This window comes from Salvelinus alpinus, chromosome 2, assembly GCF_045679555.1.
Source record: "Salvelinus alpinus chromosome 2, SLU_Salpinus.1, whole genome shotgun sequence".
In the NCBI taxonomy this organism is placed as follows: domain Eukaryota; kingdom Metazoa; phylum Chordata; class Actinopteri; order Salmoniformes; family Salmonidae; genus Salvelinus; species Salvelinus alpinus.
Window position 1 is genome coordinate 124,073,171 of NC_092087.1, and position 19,018 is coordinate 124,092,188.

The 19,018-nt window shown below is 45.5% G+C and overlaps 1 protein-coding gene across 6 annotated transcripts in view; it reads right to left on the reverse strand.

Moving 5' to 3' along the window:
* Window positions 1-19,018, reverse strand: part of LOC139568548 (regulating synaptic membrane exocytosis protein 1-like) — a 126,444-nt gene that overhangs the window by 14,751 nt on the left and 92,675 nt on the right. For 2 of the 6 annotated variants that reach the window (XM_071390460.1, XM_071390459.1), the window contains 4 exons: window positions 8,058-8,126; window positions 5,614-5,717; window positions 4,783-4,886; window positions 3,652-3,812 (listed from right to left, as the gene is read on the reverse strand). In XM_071390460.1, the coding sequence (XP_071246561.1) occupies window positions 3,652-3,812; window positions 4,783-4,886; window positions 5,614-5,717; window positions 8,058-8,126 (438 nt within the window). Of the gene's footprint in view, window positions 1-3,198; window positions 3,352-3,651; window positions 3,813-4,782; window positions 4,887-5,613; window positions 5,718-6,002; window positions 6,117-8,057; window positions 8,127-8,678; window positions 8,757-19,018 lie in introns of all 6 variants that reach the window. The other 4 variants (XM_071390462.1, XM_071390461.1, XM_071390463.1 and 1 more) reach the window with 3 other exon arrangements.

Genomic DNA, 19,018 nt, shown 5'->3' on the forward strand with positions numbered 1-19,018 from the left:
TCCCCATGGATTGATGAGGAATTTAAAAAGTCCATGGTTGAGAGGGATGAGGCAAAAGAAATGGCAAATAGGTCTGGCTGTACAACCAATCTGCAAACGTACTGCAAATTGAGAAATCATGTGACTAAACTGAATAAAAAGAAGAAAACTACACTTTGAAACAAAGCTAAATGACATAAAGAATGATAGTAAAAAGCTTTGGATTACCTTAAATGAAATTTTGGGCAAAAAGGCAAACTCTTCTCCATCATTCATTGAATCAGATGGCTCATTCATCACAAAACCCACTCATATTGCCAACTACTTTAATGATTTTTTCATTGGCAAGATTAACAAACTTAGGCATGACATGCCAGCAACAAATGCTGACACTACACATCCAAGTATATCTGACCAAATTATGAAATACAAGCATTGTCATTTTGAATTCCGTAAAGTAAGTGTGGAAGAGGTGAAAAAATGATTGTTGTCTATGAACAATGACAAGCCACCGGGATCTGACAACGTGGATGGAAAATTACTGAGGATAATAGTGGACGATATTGCCACTCCTATTTGTTATATCTTCAATTTAAGCCTACTAGAACGTGTGTGCCCTCAGGCCTGGAGGAAACCAAAAGTTATTCCCTTACCTAAGGATAGTAAAGCCCCCTTTACTGGCTCAAATAGCTGACCAATCAGCCTGTTACCAAGCCTTTGAAAAGTTTTGGGAAAAATTGTGTTTGACCAGATACAATGCTATTTTACAGTAAACAAATTGACAACAGACTTTCAGCACGCTTATAGGGAAGGACATGCAACAAGCACAGCACTTACATAAATGACTGATGATTGGCTGAGAGAAATTGATAATAAAAACATTGTGGGGGCTGTTTTGTTAGACTTCAGTGCAGCGTTTGACACTATCGATCATAGTTTATTGCTGTAAAAATGTATGTGTTATGGCTTTACACCCCCTGCTATATATTGGATAAAGAGTTACCTGTCTAACAAAACACAGAGGTTGTTCTTTAAATGGAAGCCTCTCCAACAAAATCCAGGTAGAATCAGGAATTCCCCAGGGCAGCTGTCTAGGCCCCTTACTTTTAAAAATATTTACTAACAACACTGGCTTTGAGTAAAGCCAGTGTGTCTATGTTGCGGATGACTCAACACTATACATGTCAGCTACCACAGCGACTGAAATGACTGCAACACTAAACAAAGAGCTCCAGTTAATTTCAGAATGGGAGGCAAGGAAAAACTAATAACATTGTATTTGGGACAAATCTTTCACTAAACCTCAACTAAATCTTGTAATGAATAATGTGGTAATTGAGCAAGTTGAGGAGACTAAACTGCTTGGAGTAACCCTGGATTGTAAACTGTCATGGTCAAAATATATTGATACAACAGTAGCTAGGATGGGGAGAAGTTTGTCCGCAATAAAGCGCTGCTCTGCATTCTTAACAGCACTGTCAACAAGGCAGGTCCTACAGGCCCTAGTTTTGTCGCACCTGGACTACTTTTCAGTCATGTGGTCAGGTGCCACAAAGAGGGATTTAGGAAAATTGCAATTGACTCAGAACAGGGCAGCACGGCTGGCCCTTGGATGTACAAAAAGAGCTAACATTAATAATATGCACGTCAATCTCTCCTGGCTCAAAGTGGAGGAGAGATTGACTTCATCACTACTTGTACTTATGAGAGGTATTGACATGTTGAATACCTCTCATGCATACCGCACAAGACATGCCACCAGAGGTCTCTTCACAGTCCCCAAGTCCAGAACAAACTATGGGAGGTGCTCAGTACTAAATAGAGCCATGACTACATGGAACTCTATTCCACATCAAGTAAATCATGCAAACAGTAAAATTTGATTTAAAAAACTGATAAAAATACACCTTATGAACAGCGGCGACTGTGAAGCAACACAAACATGGGCACAGACACATGCATACAAACACACAATAACATACGCACTATACACACACGTACACATGGATTTAGTGTTGTAGATATGTGGTAGTAGAGTAGGAGCCTGATGGCACACACTTAATATGTTGTGAAATCTGTTGTGAATGTATTGTAATGTTTTAAAATTGTATAACTGCCTTCATTTTGCTGGACCCCAGGAAGAGTAGCTGCTACCTTAACCAGTCTTCATTATACTGTATGATTCCAATATCTCTTATCAGGTACCTTCAAACTGACCTGGAGCCAGTCTGCAACAATCTGAGTAACCAGCGAACAACCCACCACATTCCATTCTCTCCGCAGTCCACAATAGCCATGATCTATCTCTCAGAACGTATGTCAAAGGCCCTGGGCTCTCTGTTTTATAACCACTCTGTTTGGACACACACACACACACACACACACACACACACACACACACACACACACACACACACACACACACACACACACACACACACACACACACACACACACACACACACACACACACACACACACACAAGGCTGTTAATAAGGGCCTGGCCAGGAGAGGCTCAGGGGATTGGGTCATTTGTCCGTGTCAGCAGGCAGGCTGTGGTGGACTGGACTGGTCAGCCGTAGGGACGTTAGGGCTGTGCAGGGAGGGAAGTTATGGGTGGAGTTATGTGAGTGAGGCTGTTGGGGTTATAGGACTATGGGATGGTTGGCTAAGAAAGTATAATAAGACTGTGGTGGGTTTGAGGGGACACTCGTTTGTACATGTAAGGCAGGTGGATTTGAGGGGACACTAGTTTGTACATGTAAAGCTGGTGGGTTTGAGGCGACACTAGTTTGTACATGTAAAGCAGGGGTGTCAAACTCATTCAACGGAGGGCCGACTGCAGCAGGTTTTTGGTCTTTCACTTCAATTAAGACCAAGACAACCAGGCGATGGGAGTTCCTTACTAATTAGTGACCTTTATCCATCAATCAAGTACAAGGGTGGAGCGAAAACCCGCAGACACTCGGCCATCCTTGGAATGAGTTTGACACGGGATGTAAAGCCAGGTAGGTTTGAGGGGACACTAGGTGACAGTTACAGTAGGTGGTTGAGGCTGTTTACAGGTCACAACAGGAGCAATAGGGTTATGGGGACCATGGTTAGTGGGTACACAGCGATTATGTGAGGTCCCTAAAATATGGGCCCTTGTCTGCCATGGCCCATTGTAGGTCCCTCCATCCCGTGACGGAGTGAAGGACCTTTTCTCTTTTCTTTACCTGGCGTCTTTGGGGTCCCCAGACACAGTGTGTCTCCTCCTCTTCAGCTCTTGAGAGAAGCGTCTCTTCCCTGCCGCCCTCATCCTCTCCTGCTCTCCATTCATCCCCCACGAGATCCTCCTCTCCTTCTTCTCCTCCTCTAAAGACTTGGACCTGTGTCCATTCATTTTGGGTTTCCCCACCGTGTGTGTTTGTGTGCATGCAATGCAAGTATTCATAGAGAAACACGATCATGCAGAAAGATTGAAATGTGCAACAATTAGCATGCAGAAAAATGACAGACGAAATGAACACAGACTGATAAAAAGGGGCATGCGTGACAGGCAGAAGAACAAACTCCACACTATGTTTTTGATTCCTTCAATATCTTCAATTGGTTCTTGATGCTCAATTACCTTGTAAATCTTGTAAGAACATATGAAACTAAATTAAAGTGTCGAGCGGGGTACCGACCTGAGACGCCCACGCGGGCGTTCTGATTGGATGGACATGTAGGAGGTGCTGCTGAGGCGTGAGGCACTGCTGGCGCGGGATAGGGCCGACGCGTCACTCATGTCGCTGTCTGACGAGCGCGCCGACACGTTGTCAGAGCTTCGCCGCTGATCTGCATACATCTGAAGACGAGGAGAGAGGAGAGAGGAAGACTCTGAATATGTATTAAATGGTCCAATTATTCACTCCTATAATAGTTACTGTACACACAGTAGGTCCAATAAAATACTGGTGTCTAGCTGAGGTTTATGTGTAGATCCGCTCCCCAACAGTGGTGGAAAAACTACCCAATTGTCATACTGGAGTAAAAGTAATGATACCTTAATAGAAAAGGACTCAAGTAAAAGTGAAAGTCCCCCAGTAAAATACTACTTGAGTAAAAGTCTAAAAGTATTTGGTTTTAAATATACTTAAGTCTCAAATGTAAAAGTAATTGCTAAAATATACTTAAGTATTGAAAGTAAAAGTAAAAGTAGAAATCATTTCAAAGACCAGAAGGCACTATTTTCTTGTTTTTTTATTTACGGATAGCCAGGGGCACAATCCAACATTCTGACATAATTTACAAACGAAGCATTTGTGTTTAGTGAGTCCAGCAGATCAGAGGCAGTAGGGATGACCAGGGATGTTCTCTTGATAAGTGCATGAATTTGACCATTTTCCTGTCCTGCTAAGCATTCAAAATGTAACGAGTACTTTTGGGTTTCAGCGAAAATGTATAAAAAGTTGATTATTTTCTTTGGAAATGTTGTGAAGTAAAAGTAAAAGTTGTCAAAAATATAAATAGTAAAGTAAACTACAGATACCCCCCAAAACTACTTAAGTAGTACTTTCAAGTATTTTTACTTAAGTACTTTACACCACTGCTCCTCAATACCCAAACTGGCATCTGTGTTGTAACTGACAATGAAAAAGTAATCAGCATGGAAAACTCTCCAACTTTTTATATGTGAAGGACAGTGGCCATCTTGAACGACAGTTAATATATTGTAGCTCTAGGTCTAGAACTATATAATTACAACAGGGTTGTAATGTTAAGGTGGACCAGGAAATAGTACCTGTCTTCCAGCAGAGAGATGCAACAGTACTGACCTCTCGTTTGGTCTTGAGGTCCGTCTCGGGGTCATGGGAGGCTGAAGGCCGATAGGAATGTACTTTCATGTTCATCTGTCTGGCTCGCTCCTCTACTGCTAGAGCTGGGAGGAAATGACTTAATTCATGAATACAGTAATAATACAGTAATAATACAGTAAATTACACAAGAAACACACAACCTCTCAGGTGAATGACAGTGAAGGTGAACGATGTAGGGTGAAGTTGCTCCTAGACGCTGATCTTGGGTCAGTTTTGCAAGATCAGAGGAAGCAGGAGGTGATTAGACAACTGTACTGTACTCTTAGTGTCATTGCTCTACTTGGACACTAGGTGGCGCATGCTGTGCATCACTTTCATTAGATGTCATGTACGGAATACTACAGCGTGCACACAGGGTCATAATTGTTGGGGATATAAAGAGGGAAAAGCAAATCACATCTACTGGATAGAAAGGGTCTAAAATACAGTCGTGCCATAGAATTACCTTTTTCATTAGGTTTACTCGCATCAAACGGTTTATTATCTACAGGTATATTTTCTTCATGTACATGGAGGTAGAAGAAAATGAGGGATGTAAAGAAACAGAGAAGAGTGAGGAAGAGTACTCAGACAACCGGTTTTGATTGGTCGGAGTTATGATTTCATACACTCAGTTGTAGTACAAGACACATCACGACTCGCACAGCCAGCCAGCCAGCCAGACAGACAGCCAGCCAGACACACACACACACACACACACACACACACACACACACACACACACACACACACACACACACACACACACACACACACACACACACACACACACACTCCTTGACAACCTACCTTGCTCTACACTGCTGCTTCTGGCAGGAACCTGTGGCAGCTGTCTGCCCCTGCGACCTGACTGGGGAGTCCCTGTAGGAGGGGAGGGGCTGTGGGTGTGTGTTCTGAGAGAGAGAGACAAGAGACAGAAAAGAGAAAAGGAGAAAGAGAAATGAAATACAAGTGAATGAGTTCAACTCCTCTACAGTAGGCCCATTCCAGCATATATAAAACTCAGGGTGGCTACATCCTTGACCATACACTAGAGGGAACCATTGGGATTGGTGTACTGCTCCCACAGCCAATAAGAGCAGCAGGACAGTGGGTATAGGGAGCACAGAGGTCAAACTGGGACAAAGGGGTACAACAAGGGGTTGTAAGGGTGTGTATTTTAGGGCACCAGCATGCACCTGTCCTGTTGTGATGAGTTAGGGGCAGATCCCCGCAGGGGTGTCTGGTTAAAGGGGCGCAGCGGCCCCCCTCTCCCCCTACTGCCCCTCAGTATAGAGGTGGGCTGGATACGACTGGCATCAACAGGCCACGTGGAAAGAAAAGAACAAACAAACGAAAGAAAGCTAAATGATATAAATGGTAAAGAATGTAAATCATATACAACATAATGAAGGACCGTATGGCCCACAATGAAAATCATATACAACATAAAGAAGGACCGTATGGCCCACAATGTAAATCATGTACAACATAATGAAGGCCCTTATGGCCCACAATGTAAATCATATACAACATAATGAAGGAACTTATGGCCCACAATGTAAATCATATGAAACATAATGAAGGACCTTATGGCCCACAATGCAAATCATATGACAACATAATGAAGGACCTTTATGGCCCACAATGTAAATCATATGAAACATAATGAAGGACCTTATGGCCCACAATGCAAATCATATGAAACATAATGAAGGACCTTATGGCCCACAATGTAAATCATATGAAACATAATGAAGGACCTTATGGCCCACAATGTAAATCATGTACAACATAATGAAGGACCTTATGGCCCACAATGTAAATCATATGAAACATAATGAAGGACCTTATGGCCCACAATGTAAATCATATACAACATAATGAAGGCCTTTATGGCCCACAATGTAAATCATATGAAACATAATGAAGGACCTTATGGCCCACAATGCAAATCATATGAAACATAATGAAGGACCTTATGGCCCACAATGTAAATCATATGAAACATAATGAAGGACCTTATGGCCCACAATGTAAATCATGTACAACATAATGAAGGACCTTATGGCCCACAATGTAAATCATATGAAACATAATGAAGGACCTTATGGCCCACAATGCAAATCATATACAACATAATGAAGGCCTTTATGGCCCACAATGTAAATCATATGAAACATAATGAAGAACCTTATGGCCCACAATGTAAATCATATACAACACAATGAAGGACCTTAAGGCCCACAATGTAAATCATATACAACATAATGAAGGCCTTTATGGCCCACAAATCATATGAAACATAATGAAGGACCTTATGGCCCACAATGTAAATCATGTATAACATAATGAAGGAACTTATGGCCCACAATGTAAATCATATGAAACATAATGAAGGACCTTATGGCCCACAATGTAAATCATATACAACATAATGAAGATCCTTATGGCCCACAATGTAAATCATATGAAACATAATGAAGGACCTTATGGCCCACAATGTAAATCATATACAACATAATGAAGGACCTTATGGCCCACAATGCAAATCATATACAACATAATGAAGGCCTTTATGGCCCACAATGTAAATCATATACAACATAATGAAGGCCTTTATGGCCCACAATGTAAATCATATACAACATAATGAAGGAACTTATGGCCCACAATGTAAATCATATGAAACATAATGAAGGACCTTATGGCCCACAATGTAAATCATATACAACATAATGAAGGACCTTATGGCCCACAATGTAAATCATATGAAACATAATGAAGGACCTTATGGCCCACAATGTAAATCATGTACAACATAATGAAGATCCTTATGGCCCACAATGTAAATCATATGAAACATAATGAAGGACCTTATGGCCCACAATGCAAATCATATACAACATAATGAAGGACCTTATGGCCCACAATGTAAATCATATACAACATAATGAAGGACCTTATGGCCCACAATGAACCAGAACACAATAAATGAAGGACATAACAATACAAGAAAACACAGAGCTAGGGCTATGGGTCTACTGACAGTACACCTTAACAACGCTCATTTAGAAAAGGTTTTGCTGTGCTGCTAAATTGCATTTACAGCAAAGTCACAAATTGTAACAATTCAGATTGACATCAGACATCAACACGTTCCAGATTTGAAGAGCGATGATCTCCATCCAGATAGAGGACAGGATGAATGGGGGTGTATGAGAGGGATGGGGTGAATGAAAGAATGACCTTACCTGTCAGCCTCCAGGCCTTTCTTGCTGTTACCTCTCTGACTGTTAGGTCTGCCCAGGCTCCCTGACTGCCTGTGACGTGGAGGACATGACAAGAAGACAAAATGGAGGATGGGTAACCCGATGGAGAAACAAAACTAAAGACAAATCTTGAATGCGTGGTCAGCTGGTGTTTTATTTCAAATAAAAGACATGCTTTGGCTGAAATGATTTTGTTTAAAAAAAAATGCTGATGCAACATTTTAGACTACTATATTGCACTACTACATTGCTTGCTACTAACTGTTCAGAACAGAAACATCAGAACACCATGACAACGGAGCACGCGGAAGTCAGATGTGTAGCAGAGGAAGCAGGAAGTCAGGTGCAGGTCAGTAAGGTGAAGCAGCAAGAGGAGCAGTAACTACAGCGTTACAACAACCCACCAGTTTACACTGTAATCTAGAACATCTAGGAAAGTTATAAAGTGCAGGGTTAGGTTTAGGGCAGGGCAGGGCTAGCGCAAAGGTTAGGCTTATGGTTAGAGGAAAACTATAGTAGCCACGCAGTGCTAAGCAAGTACAGTAGCAGGACTGCAGCTTGGGTCCTGGGAGGTAAGGGTAGGGCTAGATCAGTACCCAGTACCTTTCTTCCTCTGGGGAGGCCTGCTCTACTAAAATCCTGGGGCTTGTGGGCTGTCTGCGGGGCAGAGAGTTGGAGCATCTGGAGGTGTGGTGGGGGGAAGCAACCCCCAGGTGAGGAAACAGGGAGAGGGACACAGTGAGTGGACGGAGGGCTAGGTTCATGTTAGTTTAGAACGAACGAAAAGCATTGGGGTTCCCTGGCAACTAGAATGCCTCTGCTGGCCAAAACACTCAGTGACAGTAGGTGTGAATTATTGTGCAGGTCAATGTGAAAGAGCTGTTATTGTGTAGTCACTGTGTTGCTCAGCACCTCTCAATATACACTGAGGAGCTAGTGGTGAACAAAATTGATAGATAGCATGCATGACAAGAACGGGTGAAGTGATATTGAATCTTTGTTGATTCAACGTACTGGTAAACTCTGGGAAAATAGAACACTCAAATTATAGTTTTTTTTACAGTATTTGAGAGAATAAAGAAATGTTGGTGTGTGTGTGTACCTGTCTTTATCAGGAGAGTGGAGGTTGGTGTGTGTGTACCTGTCTTTATCAGGACAGTGGAGGTTGGTGTGTGTGTACCTGTCTTTATCAGGAGAGTGGAGGTTGGTGTGTGTGTGTACCTGTCTTTATCAGGAGAGTGGAGGTTGGTGTGTGTGTACCTGTCTTTATCAGGAGAGTGGAGGTTGGTGTGTGTACCTGTCTTTATCAGGAGAGTGGAGGTTGGTGTGTGTACCTGTCTTTATCAGGAGAGTGGAGGTTGGTGTGTGTGTACCTGTCTTTATCAGGAGAGTGGAGGTTGGTGTGTGTGTACCTGTCTTTATCAGGAGAGTGGAGGTTGGTGTGTGTACCTGTCTTTATCAGGAGAGTGGAGGTTGGTGTGTGTACCTGTCTTTATCAGGAGAGTGGAGGTTGGTGTGTGTACCTGTCTTTATCAGGAGAGTGGAGGTTGGTGTGTGTGTACCTGTCTTTATCAGGAGAGTGGAGGTTGGTGTGTGTGACCTGTCTTTATCAGGAGAGTGGAGGTTGGTGTGTGTGTACCTGTCTTTATCAGGAGAGTGAAGGTTGGTGTGTGTGTACCTGTCTTTATCAGGAGAGTGAAGGTTGGTGTGTGTGTACCTGTCTTTATCAGGAGAGTGGAGGTTGGTGTGTGTGTGTACCTGTCTTTATCAGGAGAGTGGATGTTGGTGTGTGTGTACCTGTCTTCATCAGGAGAGTGGAGGTTGGTGTGTGTGTACCTGTCTTTATCAGGAGAGTGGAGGTTGGTGTGTGTGTACCTGTCTTTACCAGGAGAGTGGAGGGTGGTGTGTGTGTACCTGTCTCTGTCAGGAGAGTGGAGGTTGGTGTGTGTGTACCTGTCTCTATCAGGAGAGTGGAGGTTGGTGTGTGTACCTGTCTTTATCAGGACAGTGAATGTTGGTGTGTGTGTACCTGTCTTTATCAGGAGAGTGGACGTTGGTGTGTGTGTGTTCCTGTCTTTATCAGGAGTGTGGAGGTTGGTGTGTGTACCTGTCTTTATCAGGAGAGTGGAGGTTGGTGTGTGTGTACCTGTCTTTATCAGGACGGTGGAGGTTGGTGTGTGTGTGTACCTGTCTTTATCAGGAGAGTGGAGGTTGGTGTGTGTGTGTACCTGTCTTTATCAGGAGAGTGGAGGTTGGTGTGTGTGTACCTGTCTTTATCAGGAGAGTGGAGGTTGGTGTGTGTGTACCTGTCTTTATCAGGAGAGTGGAGGTTGGTGTGTGTGTACCTGTCTTTATCAGGAGAGTGGAGGTTGGTGTGTGTGTACCTGTCTTTATCAGGAGAGTGGAGGTTGGTGTGTGTACCTGTCTTTATCAGGAGAGTGGAGGTTGGTGTGTGTACCTGTCTTTATCAGGAGAGTGGAGGTTGGTGTGTGTGTACCTGTCTTTATCAGGAGAGTGGAGGTTGGTGTGTGTGTACCTGTCTTTATCAGGAGAGTGGAGGTTGGTGTGTGTGTACCTGTCTTTATCAGGAGAGTGGAGGTTGGTGTGTGTGTACCTGTCTTTATCAGGAGAGTGAAGGTTGGTGTGTGTGTACCTGTCTTTATCAGGAGAGTGAAGGTTGGTGTGTGTGTACCTGTCTTTATCAGGAGAGTGGAGGTTGGTGTGTGTGTGTACCTGTCTTTATCAGGAGAGTGGATGTTGGTGTGTGTGTACCTGTCTTCATCAGGAGAGTGGAGGTTGGTGTGTGTGTACCTGTCTTTATCAGGAGAGTGGAGGTTGGTGTGTGTGTACCTGTCTTTATCAGGAGAGTGGAGGGTGGTGTGTGTGTACCTGTCTCTGTCAGGAGAGTGGAGGTTGGTGTGTGTGTACCTGTCTCTATCAGGAGAGTGGAGGTTGGTGTGTGTACCTGTCTTTATCAGGACAGTGAATGTTGGTGTGTGTGTACCTGTCTTTATCAGGAGAGTGGACGTTGGTGTGTGTGTGTTCCTGTCTTTATCAGGAGTGTGGAGGTTGGTGTGTGTACCTGTCTTTATCAGGAGAGTGGAGGTTGGTGTGTGTGTACCTGTCTTTATCAGGACGGTGGAGGTTGGTGTGTGTGTGTACCTGTCTTTATCAGGAGAGTGGAGGTTGGTGTGTGTGTGTACCTGTCTTTATCAGGACAGTGGAGGTTGGTGTGTGTGTACCTGTCTTTATCAGGAGAGTGGAGGTTGGTGTGTGTACCTGTCTTTATCAGGAGAGTGGAGGGTGGTGTGTGTGTACCTGTCTTTATCAGGAGAGTGGAGGTTGGTGTGTGTGTACCTGTCTTTATCAGGAGAGTGGAGGTTGGTGTGTGTGTACCTGTCTTTATCAGGAGAGTGGAGGTTGGTGTGTGTGTGTACCTGTCTTTATCAGGACAGTGGAGGTTGGTGTGTGTGTACCTGTCTTTATCAGGAGAGTGGAGGTTGGTGTGTGTACCTGTCTTTATCAGGAGAGTGGAGGGTGGTGTGTGTGTACCTGTCTTTATCAGGAGAGTGGAGGTTGGTGTGTGTGTACCTGTCTTTATCAGGAGAGTGGAGGTTGGTGTGTGTGTACCTGTCTTTATCAGGAGAGTGGAGGTTGGTGTGTGTGTACCTGTCTTTATCAGGAGAGTGAAGGTTGGTGTGTGTGTACCTGTCTTTATCAGGAGAGTGGAGGTTGGTGTGTGTGTGTACCTGTCTTTATCAGGAGAGTGGAGGTTGGTGTGTGTGTACCTGTCTTTATCAGGAGAGTGGAGGTTGGTGTGTGTGTACCTGTCTTTATCAGGAGAGTGGAGGTTGGTGTGTGTGTACCTGTCTTTATCAGGAGAGTGGAGGTTGGTGTGTGTGTACCTGTCTTTATCAGGAGAGTGGATGGTTGTGGAGATGGAGGTTGGTGTGTGTACCTGTCTTTATCAGGAGAGTGGAGGTTGGTGTGTGTGTACCTGTCTTTATCAGGAGAGTGGAGGTTGGTGTGTGTGTACCTGTCTTTATCAGGAGAGTGGAGGTTGGTGTGTGTGTACCTGTCTTTATCAGGAGAGTGGAGGTTGGTGTGTGTGTGTACCTGTCTTTATCAGGAGAGTGGAGGTTGGTGTGTGTGTACCTGTCTTTATCAGGAGAGTGGAGGTTGGTGTGTGTGTACCTGTCTTTATCAGGAGAGTGGAGGTTGGTGTGTGTGTACCTGTCTTTATCAGGAGAGTGGAGGTTGGTGTGTGTGTGTACCTGTCTTTATCAGGAGAGTGGAGGTTGTGTGTGTGTGTGTACCTGTCTTTATCAGGAGAGTGGAGGTTGGTGTGTGTGTACCTGTCTTTATCAGGAGAGTGGAGGTTGGTGTGTGTGTACCTGTCTTTATCAGGAGAGTGGAGGTTGGTGTGTGTGTACCTGTCTTTATCAGGAGAGTGGAGGTTGGTGTGTGTACCTGTCTTTATCAGGAGAGTGGAGGTTGGTGTGTGTACCTGTCTTTATCAGGAGAGTGGAGGTTGGTGTGTGTGTACCTGTCTTTATCAGGAGAGTGGAGGTTGGTGTGTGTGTACCTGTCTTTATCAGGAGAGTGAAGGTTGGTGTGTGTGTACCTGTCTTTATCAGGAGAGTGGAGGTTGGTGTGTGTGTACCTGTCTTTATCAGGAGAGTGGAGGTTGGTGTGTGTGTACCTGTCTTTATCAGGACAGTGGAGGTTGGTGTGTGTGTACCTGTCTTTATCAGGAGAGTGGAGGTTGGTGTGTGTGTACCTGTCTTTATCAGGAGAGTGGAGGTTGGTGTGTGTGTACCTGTCTTTATCAGGAGAGTGGAGGTTGGTGTGTGTACCTGTCTTTATCAGGAGAGTGGAGGTTGGTGTGTGTGTACCTGTCTTTATCAGGAGAGTGGAGGTTGGTGTGTGTGTACCTGTCTTTATCAGGAGAGTGGAGGTTGGTGTGTGTGTACCTGTCTTTATCAGGAGAGTGGAGGTTGGTGTGTGTGTACCTGTCTTTATCAGGAGAGTGGAGGTTGGTGTGTGTGTACCTGTCTTTATCAGGAGAGTGGAGGTTGGTGTGTGTGTACCTGTCTTTATCAGGAGAGTGGAGGTTGGTGTGTGTGTACCTGTCTTTATCAGGAGAGTGGAGGTTGGTGTGTGTGTACCTGTCTTTATCAGGAGAGTGGAGGTTGGTGTGTGTGTACCTGTCTTTATCAGGAGAGTGGAGGTTGGTGTGTGTACCTGTCTTTATCAGGAGAGTGGAGGTTGGTGTGTGTACCTGTCTTTATCAGGAGAGTGGAGGTTGGTGTGTGTGTACCTGTCTTTATCAGGAGAGTGGAGGTTGGTGTGTGTGTACCTGTCTTTATCAGGAGAGTGAAGGTTGGTGTGTGTGTACCTGTCTTTATCAGGAGAGTGAAGGTTTGTGTGTGTGTACCTGTCTTTATCAGGAGAGTGGAGGTTGGTGTGTGTGTGTGTACCTGTCTTTATCAGGAGAGTGGATGTTGGTGTGTGTGTACCTGTCTTCATCAGGAGAGTGGAGGTTGGTGTGTGTGTACCTGTCTTTATCAGGAGAGTGGAGGTTGGTGTGTGTGTGCCTGTCTTTATCAGGAGAGTGGAGGGTGGTGTGTGTGTACCTGTCTCTGTCAGGAGAGTGGAGGTTGGTGTGTGTGTACCTGTCTCTATCAGGAGAGTGGAGGTTGGTGTGTGTACCTGTCTTTATCAGGACAGTGAATGTTGGTGTGTGTGTACCTGTCTTTATCAGGAGAGTGGACGTTGGTGTGTGTGTGTTCCTGTCTTTATCAGGAGTGTGGAGGTTGGTGTGTGTACCTGTCTTTATCAGGACAGTGGAGGTTGGTGTGTGTGTACCTGTCTTTATCAGGACGAGTGGAGGTTGGTGTGTGTGTGTACCTGTCTTTATCAGGAGAGTGGAGGTTGGTGTGTGTGTGTACCTGTCTTTATCAGGACAGTGGAGGTTGGTGTGTGTGTACCTGTCTTTATCAGGAGAGTGGAGGTTGGTGTGTGTACCTGTCTTTATCAGGAGAGTGGAGGTTGGTGTGTGTGTACCTGTCTTTATCAGGAGAGTGGAGGTTGGTGTGTGTGTACCTGTCTTTATCAGGAGAGTGGAGGTTGGTGTGTGTGTGTACCTGTCTTTATCAGGACAGTGGAGGTTGGTGTGTGTGTACCTGTCTTTATCAGGAGAGTGGAGGTTGGTGTGTGTGTACCTGTCTTTATCAGGAGAGTGGAGGTTGGTGTGTGTGTACCTGTCTTTATCAGGAGAGTGGAGGTTGGTGTGTGTGTACCTGTCTTTATCAGGAGAGTGGAGGTTGGTGTGTGTGTACCTGTCTTTATCAGGAGAGTGGAGGTTGGTGTGTGTGTACCTGTCTTTATCAGGAGAGTGGAGGTTGGTGTGTGTGTACCTGTCTTTATCAGGAGAGTGGAGGTTGGTGTGTGTGTACCTGTCTTTATCAGGAGAGTGGAGGTTGGTGTGTGTGTACCTGTCTTTATCAGGAGAGTGGAGGTTGGTGTGTGTGTACCTGTCTTTATCAGGAGAGTGGAGGTTGGTGTGTGTGTACCTGTCTTTATCAGGAGAGTGGAGGTTGGTGTGTGTGTACCTGTCTTTATCAGGAGAGTGGAGGTTGGTGTGTGTGTACCTGTCTTTATCAGGAGAGTGGAGGTTGGTGTGTGTGTACCTGTCTTTATCAGGAGAGTGAAGGTTGGTGTGTGTGTACCTGTCTTTATCAGGAGAGTGAAGGTTTGTGTGTGTGTACCTGTCTTTATCAGGAGAGTGGAGGTTGGTGTGTGTGTGTACCTGTCTTTATCAGGAGAGTGGATGTTGGTGTGTGTGTACCTGTCTTCATCAGGAGAGTGGAGGTTGGTGTGTGTGTACCTGTCTTTATCAGGAGAGTGGAGGTTGGTGTGTGTGTGCCTGTCTTTATCAGGAGAGTGGAGGGTGGTGTGTGTGTACCTGTCTCTGTCAGGAGAGTGGAGGTTGGTGTGTGTGTACCTGTCTCTATCAGGAGAGTGGAGGTTGGTGTGTGTACCTGTCTTTATCAGGACAGTGAATGTTGGTGTGTGTGTACCTGTCTTTATCAGGAGAGTGGACGTTGGTGTGTGTGTGTTCCTGTCTTTATCAGGAGTGTGGAGGTTGGTGTGTGTACCTGTCTTTATCAGGACAGTGGAGGTTGGTGTGTGTGTACCTGTCTTTATCAGGACGGTGGAGGTTGGTGTGTGTGTGTACCTGTCTTTATCAGGAGAGTGGAGGTTGGTGTGTGTGTGTACCTGTCTTTATCAGGACAGTGGAGGTTGGTGTGTGTGTGCCTGTCTTTATCAGGAGAGTGGAGGTTGGTGTGTGTACCTGTCTTTATCAGGAGAGTGGAGGTTGGTGTGTGTGTACCTGTCTTTATCAGGAGAGTGGAGGTTGGTGTGTGTGTACCTGTCTTTATCAGGACAGTGGAGGTTGGTGTGTGTGTACCTGTCTTTATCAGGACAGTTGAGGTTGGTGTGTGTGTACCTTTCTTTATCAGGAGAGTGGAGGTTGGTGTGTGTGTACCTGTCTTTATCAGGAGAGTGGAGGTTGGTGTGTGTGTACCTGTCTTTATCAGGAGAGTGGAGGTTGGTGTGTGTGTACCTGTCTTTATCAGGAGAGTGGAGGTTGGTGTGTGTACCTGTCTTTATCAGGAGAGTGGAGGTTGGTGTGTGTGTACCTGTCTTTATCAGGAGAGTGGAGGTTGGTGTGTGTGTGTACCTGTCTTTATCAGGAGAGTGGAGGTTGGTGTGTGTGTGTACCTGTCTTTATCAGGAGAGTGGAGGTTGGTGTGTGTGTACCTGTCTTTATCAGGAGAGTGGAGGTTGGTGTGTGTGTACCTGTCTTTATCAGGAGAGTGGAGGTTGGTGTGTGTGTGTACCTGTCTTTATCAGGAGAGTGGAGGTTGGTGTGTGTGTACCTGTCTTTATCAGGAGAGTGGAGGTTGGTGTGTGTGTACCTGTCTTTATCAGGAGAGTGGAGGTTGGTGTGTGTGTACCTGTCTTTATCAGGAGAGTGGAGGTTGGTGTGTGTGTACCTGTCTTTATCAGGAGAGTGGAGGTTGGTGTGTGTGTACCTGTCTTTATCAGGAGAGTGGAGGTTGGTGTGTGTACCTGTCTTTATCAGGAGAGTGGAGGTTGGTGTGTGTACCTGTCTTTATCAGGAGAGTGGAGGTTGGTGTGTGTGTACCTGTCTTTATCAGGAGAGTGAAGGTTGGTGTGTGTGTACCTGTCTTTATCAGGAGAGTGAAGGTTGGTGTGTGTGTACCTGTCTTTATCAGGAGAGTGGAGGTTGGTGTGTGTGTGTACCTGTCTTTATCAGGAGAGTGGATGTTGGTGTGTGTGTACCTGTCTTCATCAGGAGAGTGGAGGTTGGTGTGTGTGTACCTGTCTTTATCAGGAGAGTGGAGGTTGGTGTGTGTGTGCCTGTCTTTATCAGGAGAGTGGAGGGTGGTGTGTGTGTACCTGTCTCTGTCAGGAGAGTGGAGGTTGGTGTGTGTGTACCTGTCTCTATCAGGAGAGTGGAGGTTGGTGTGTGTACCTGTCTTTATCAGGACAGTGAATGTTGGTGTGTGTGTACCTGTCTTTATCAGGAGAGTGGACGTTGGTGTGTGTGTGTTCCTGTCTTTATCAGGAGTGTGGAGGTTGGTGTGTGTACCTGTCTTTATCAGGACAGTGGAGGTTGGTGTGTGTGTACCTGTCTTTATCAGGAGAGTGAAGGTTGGTGTGTGTGTGTACCTGTCTTTATCAGGAGAGTGGAGGTTGGTGTGTGTGTGTACCTGTCTTTATCAGGACAGTGGAGGTTGGTGTGTGTGTACCTGTCTTTATCAGGAGAGTGGAGGTTGGTGTGTGTACCTGTCTTTATCAGGAGAGTGGAGGGTGGTGTGTGTGTACCTGTCTTTATCAGGAGAGTGGAGGTTGGTGTGTGTGTACCTGTCTTTATCAGGAGAGTGGAGGTTGGTGTGTGTGTACCTGTCTTTATCAGGACAGTGGAGGTTGGTGTGTGTGTACCTGTCTTTATCAGGAGAGTGAAGGTTGGTGTGTGTGTACCTGTCTTTATCAGGAGAGTGGAGATTGGTGTGTGTGTGTACCTGTCTTTATCAGGACAGTGGAGGTTGGTGTGTGTGTACCTGTCTTTATCAGGAGAGTGGAGGTTGGTGTGTGTGTACCTGTCTTTATCAGGAGAGTGGAGGGTGGTGTGTGTGTACCTGTCTTTATCAGGAGAGTGGAGGTTGGTGTGTGTGTACCTGTCTTTATCAGGAGAGTGGAGGTTGGTGTGTGTGTACCTGTCTTTATCAGGAGAGTGGAGGTTGGTGTGTGTGTACCTGTCTTTATCAGGAGAGTGAAGGTTGGTGTGTGTGTACCTGTCTTTATCAGGAGAGTGGAGGTTGGTGTGTGTGTGTACCTGTCTTTATCAGGAGAGTGGAGGTTGGTGTGTGTGTACCTGTCTTTATAAGGAGAGTGGAGGTTGGTGTGTGTGTACCTGTCTTTATCAGGAGAGTGGAGGTTGGTGTGTGTGTACCTGTCTTTATCAGGAGAGTGGAGGTTGGTGTGTGTGTGTACCTGTCTTTATCAGGAGAGTGGAGGTTGGTGTGTGTGTACCTGTCTTTATCAGGAGAGTGGAGGTTGGTGTGTGTGTACCTGTCTTTATCAGGACAGTGGAGGTTGGTGTGTGTACCTGTCTTTATCAGGAGAGTGGAGGTTGGTGTGTGTACCTGTCTTTATCAGGAGAGTGGAGGTTGGTGTGTGTGTACCTGTCTTTATCAGGAGAGTGGAGGTTGGTGTGTGTGTACCTGTCTTTATCAGGAGAGTGGAGGTTGGTGTGTGTGTACCTGTCTTTATCAGGAGAGTGGAGGTTGGTGTGTGTACCTGTCTTTATCAGGAGAGTGGAGGTTGGTGTGTGTGTACCTGTCTTTATCAGGAGAGTGGAGGTTGGTGTGTGTGTACCTGTCTTTATCAGGAGAGTGGAGGTTGGTGTGTGTGTACCTGTCTTTATCAGGAGAGTGGAGGTTGGTGTGTGTGTGTACCTGTCTTTATCAGGAGAGTGGAGGTTGGTGTGTGTGTACCTGTCTTTATCAGGAGAGTGGAGGTTGGTGTGTGTGTACCTGTCTTTATCAGGAGAGTGGAGGTTGGTGTGTGTGTACCTGTCTTTATCAGGAGAGTGGAGGTTGGTGTGTGTGTACCTGTCTTTATCAGGAGAGTGGAGGTTGGTGTGTGTGTACCTGTCTTTATCAGGAGAGTGGAGGTTGGTGTGTGTGTGTACCTGTCTTTATCAGGAGAGTGGAGGTTGGTGTGTGTGTACCTGTCTTTATCAGGAGAGTGGAGGTTGGTGTGTGTGTACCTGTCTTTATCAGGAGAGTGGAGGTTGGTGTGTGTGTACCTGTCTTTATCAGGAGAGTGGAGGTTGGTGTGTGTGTGTACCTGTCTTTATCAGGAGAGTGGAGGTTGGTGTGTGTGTACCTGTCTTTATCAGGAGAGTGGAGGTTGGTGTGTGTGTACCTGTCTTTATCAGGACAGTGGAGGTTGGTGTGTGTACCTGTCTTTATCAGGAGAGTGGAGGTTGGTGTGTGTACCTGTCTTTATCAGGAGAGTGGAGGTTGGTGTGTGTGTACCTGTCTTTATCAGGAGAGTGGAGGTTGGTGTGTGTGTACCTGTCTTTATCAGGAGAGTGGAGGTTGGTGTGTGTGTACCTGTCTTTATCAGGAGAGTGGAGGTTGGTGTGTGTACCTGTCTTTATCAGGAGAGTGGAGGTTGGTGTGTGTGTACCTGTCTTTATCAGGAGAGTGGAGGTTGGTGTGTGTGTACCTGTCTTTATCAGGAGAGTGGAGGTTGGTGTGTGTGTACCTGTCTTTATCAGGAGAGTGGAGGTTGGTGTGTGTGTGTACCTGTCTTTATCAGGAGAGTGGAGGTTGGTGTGT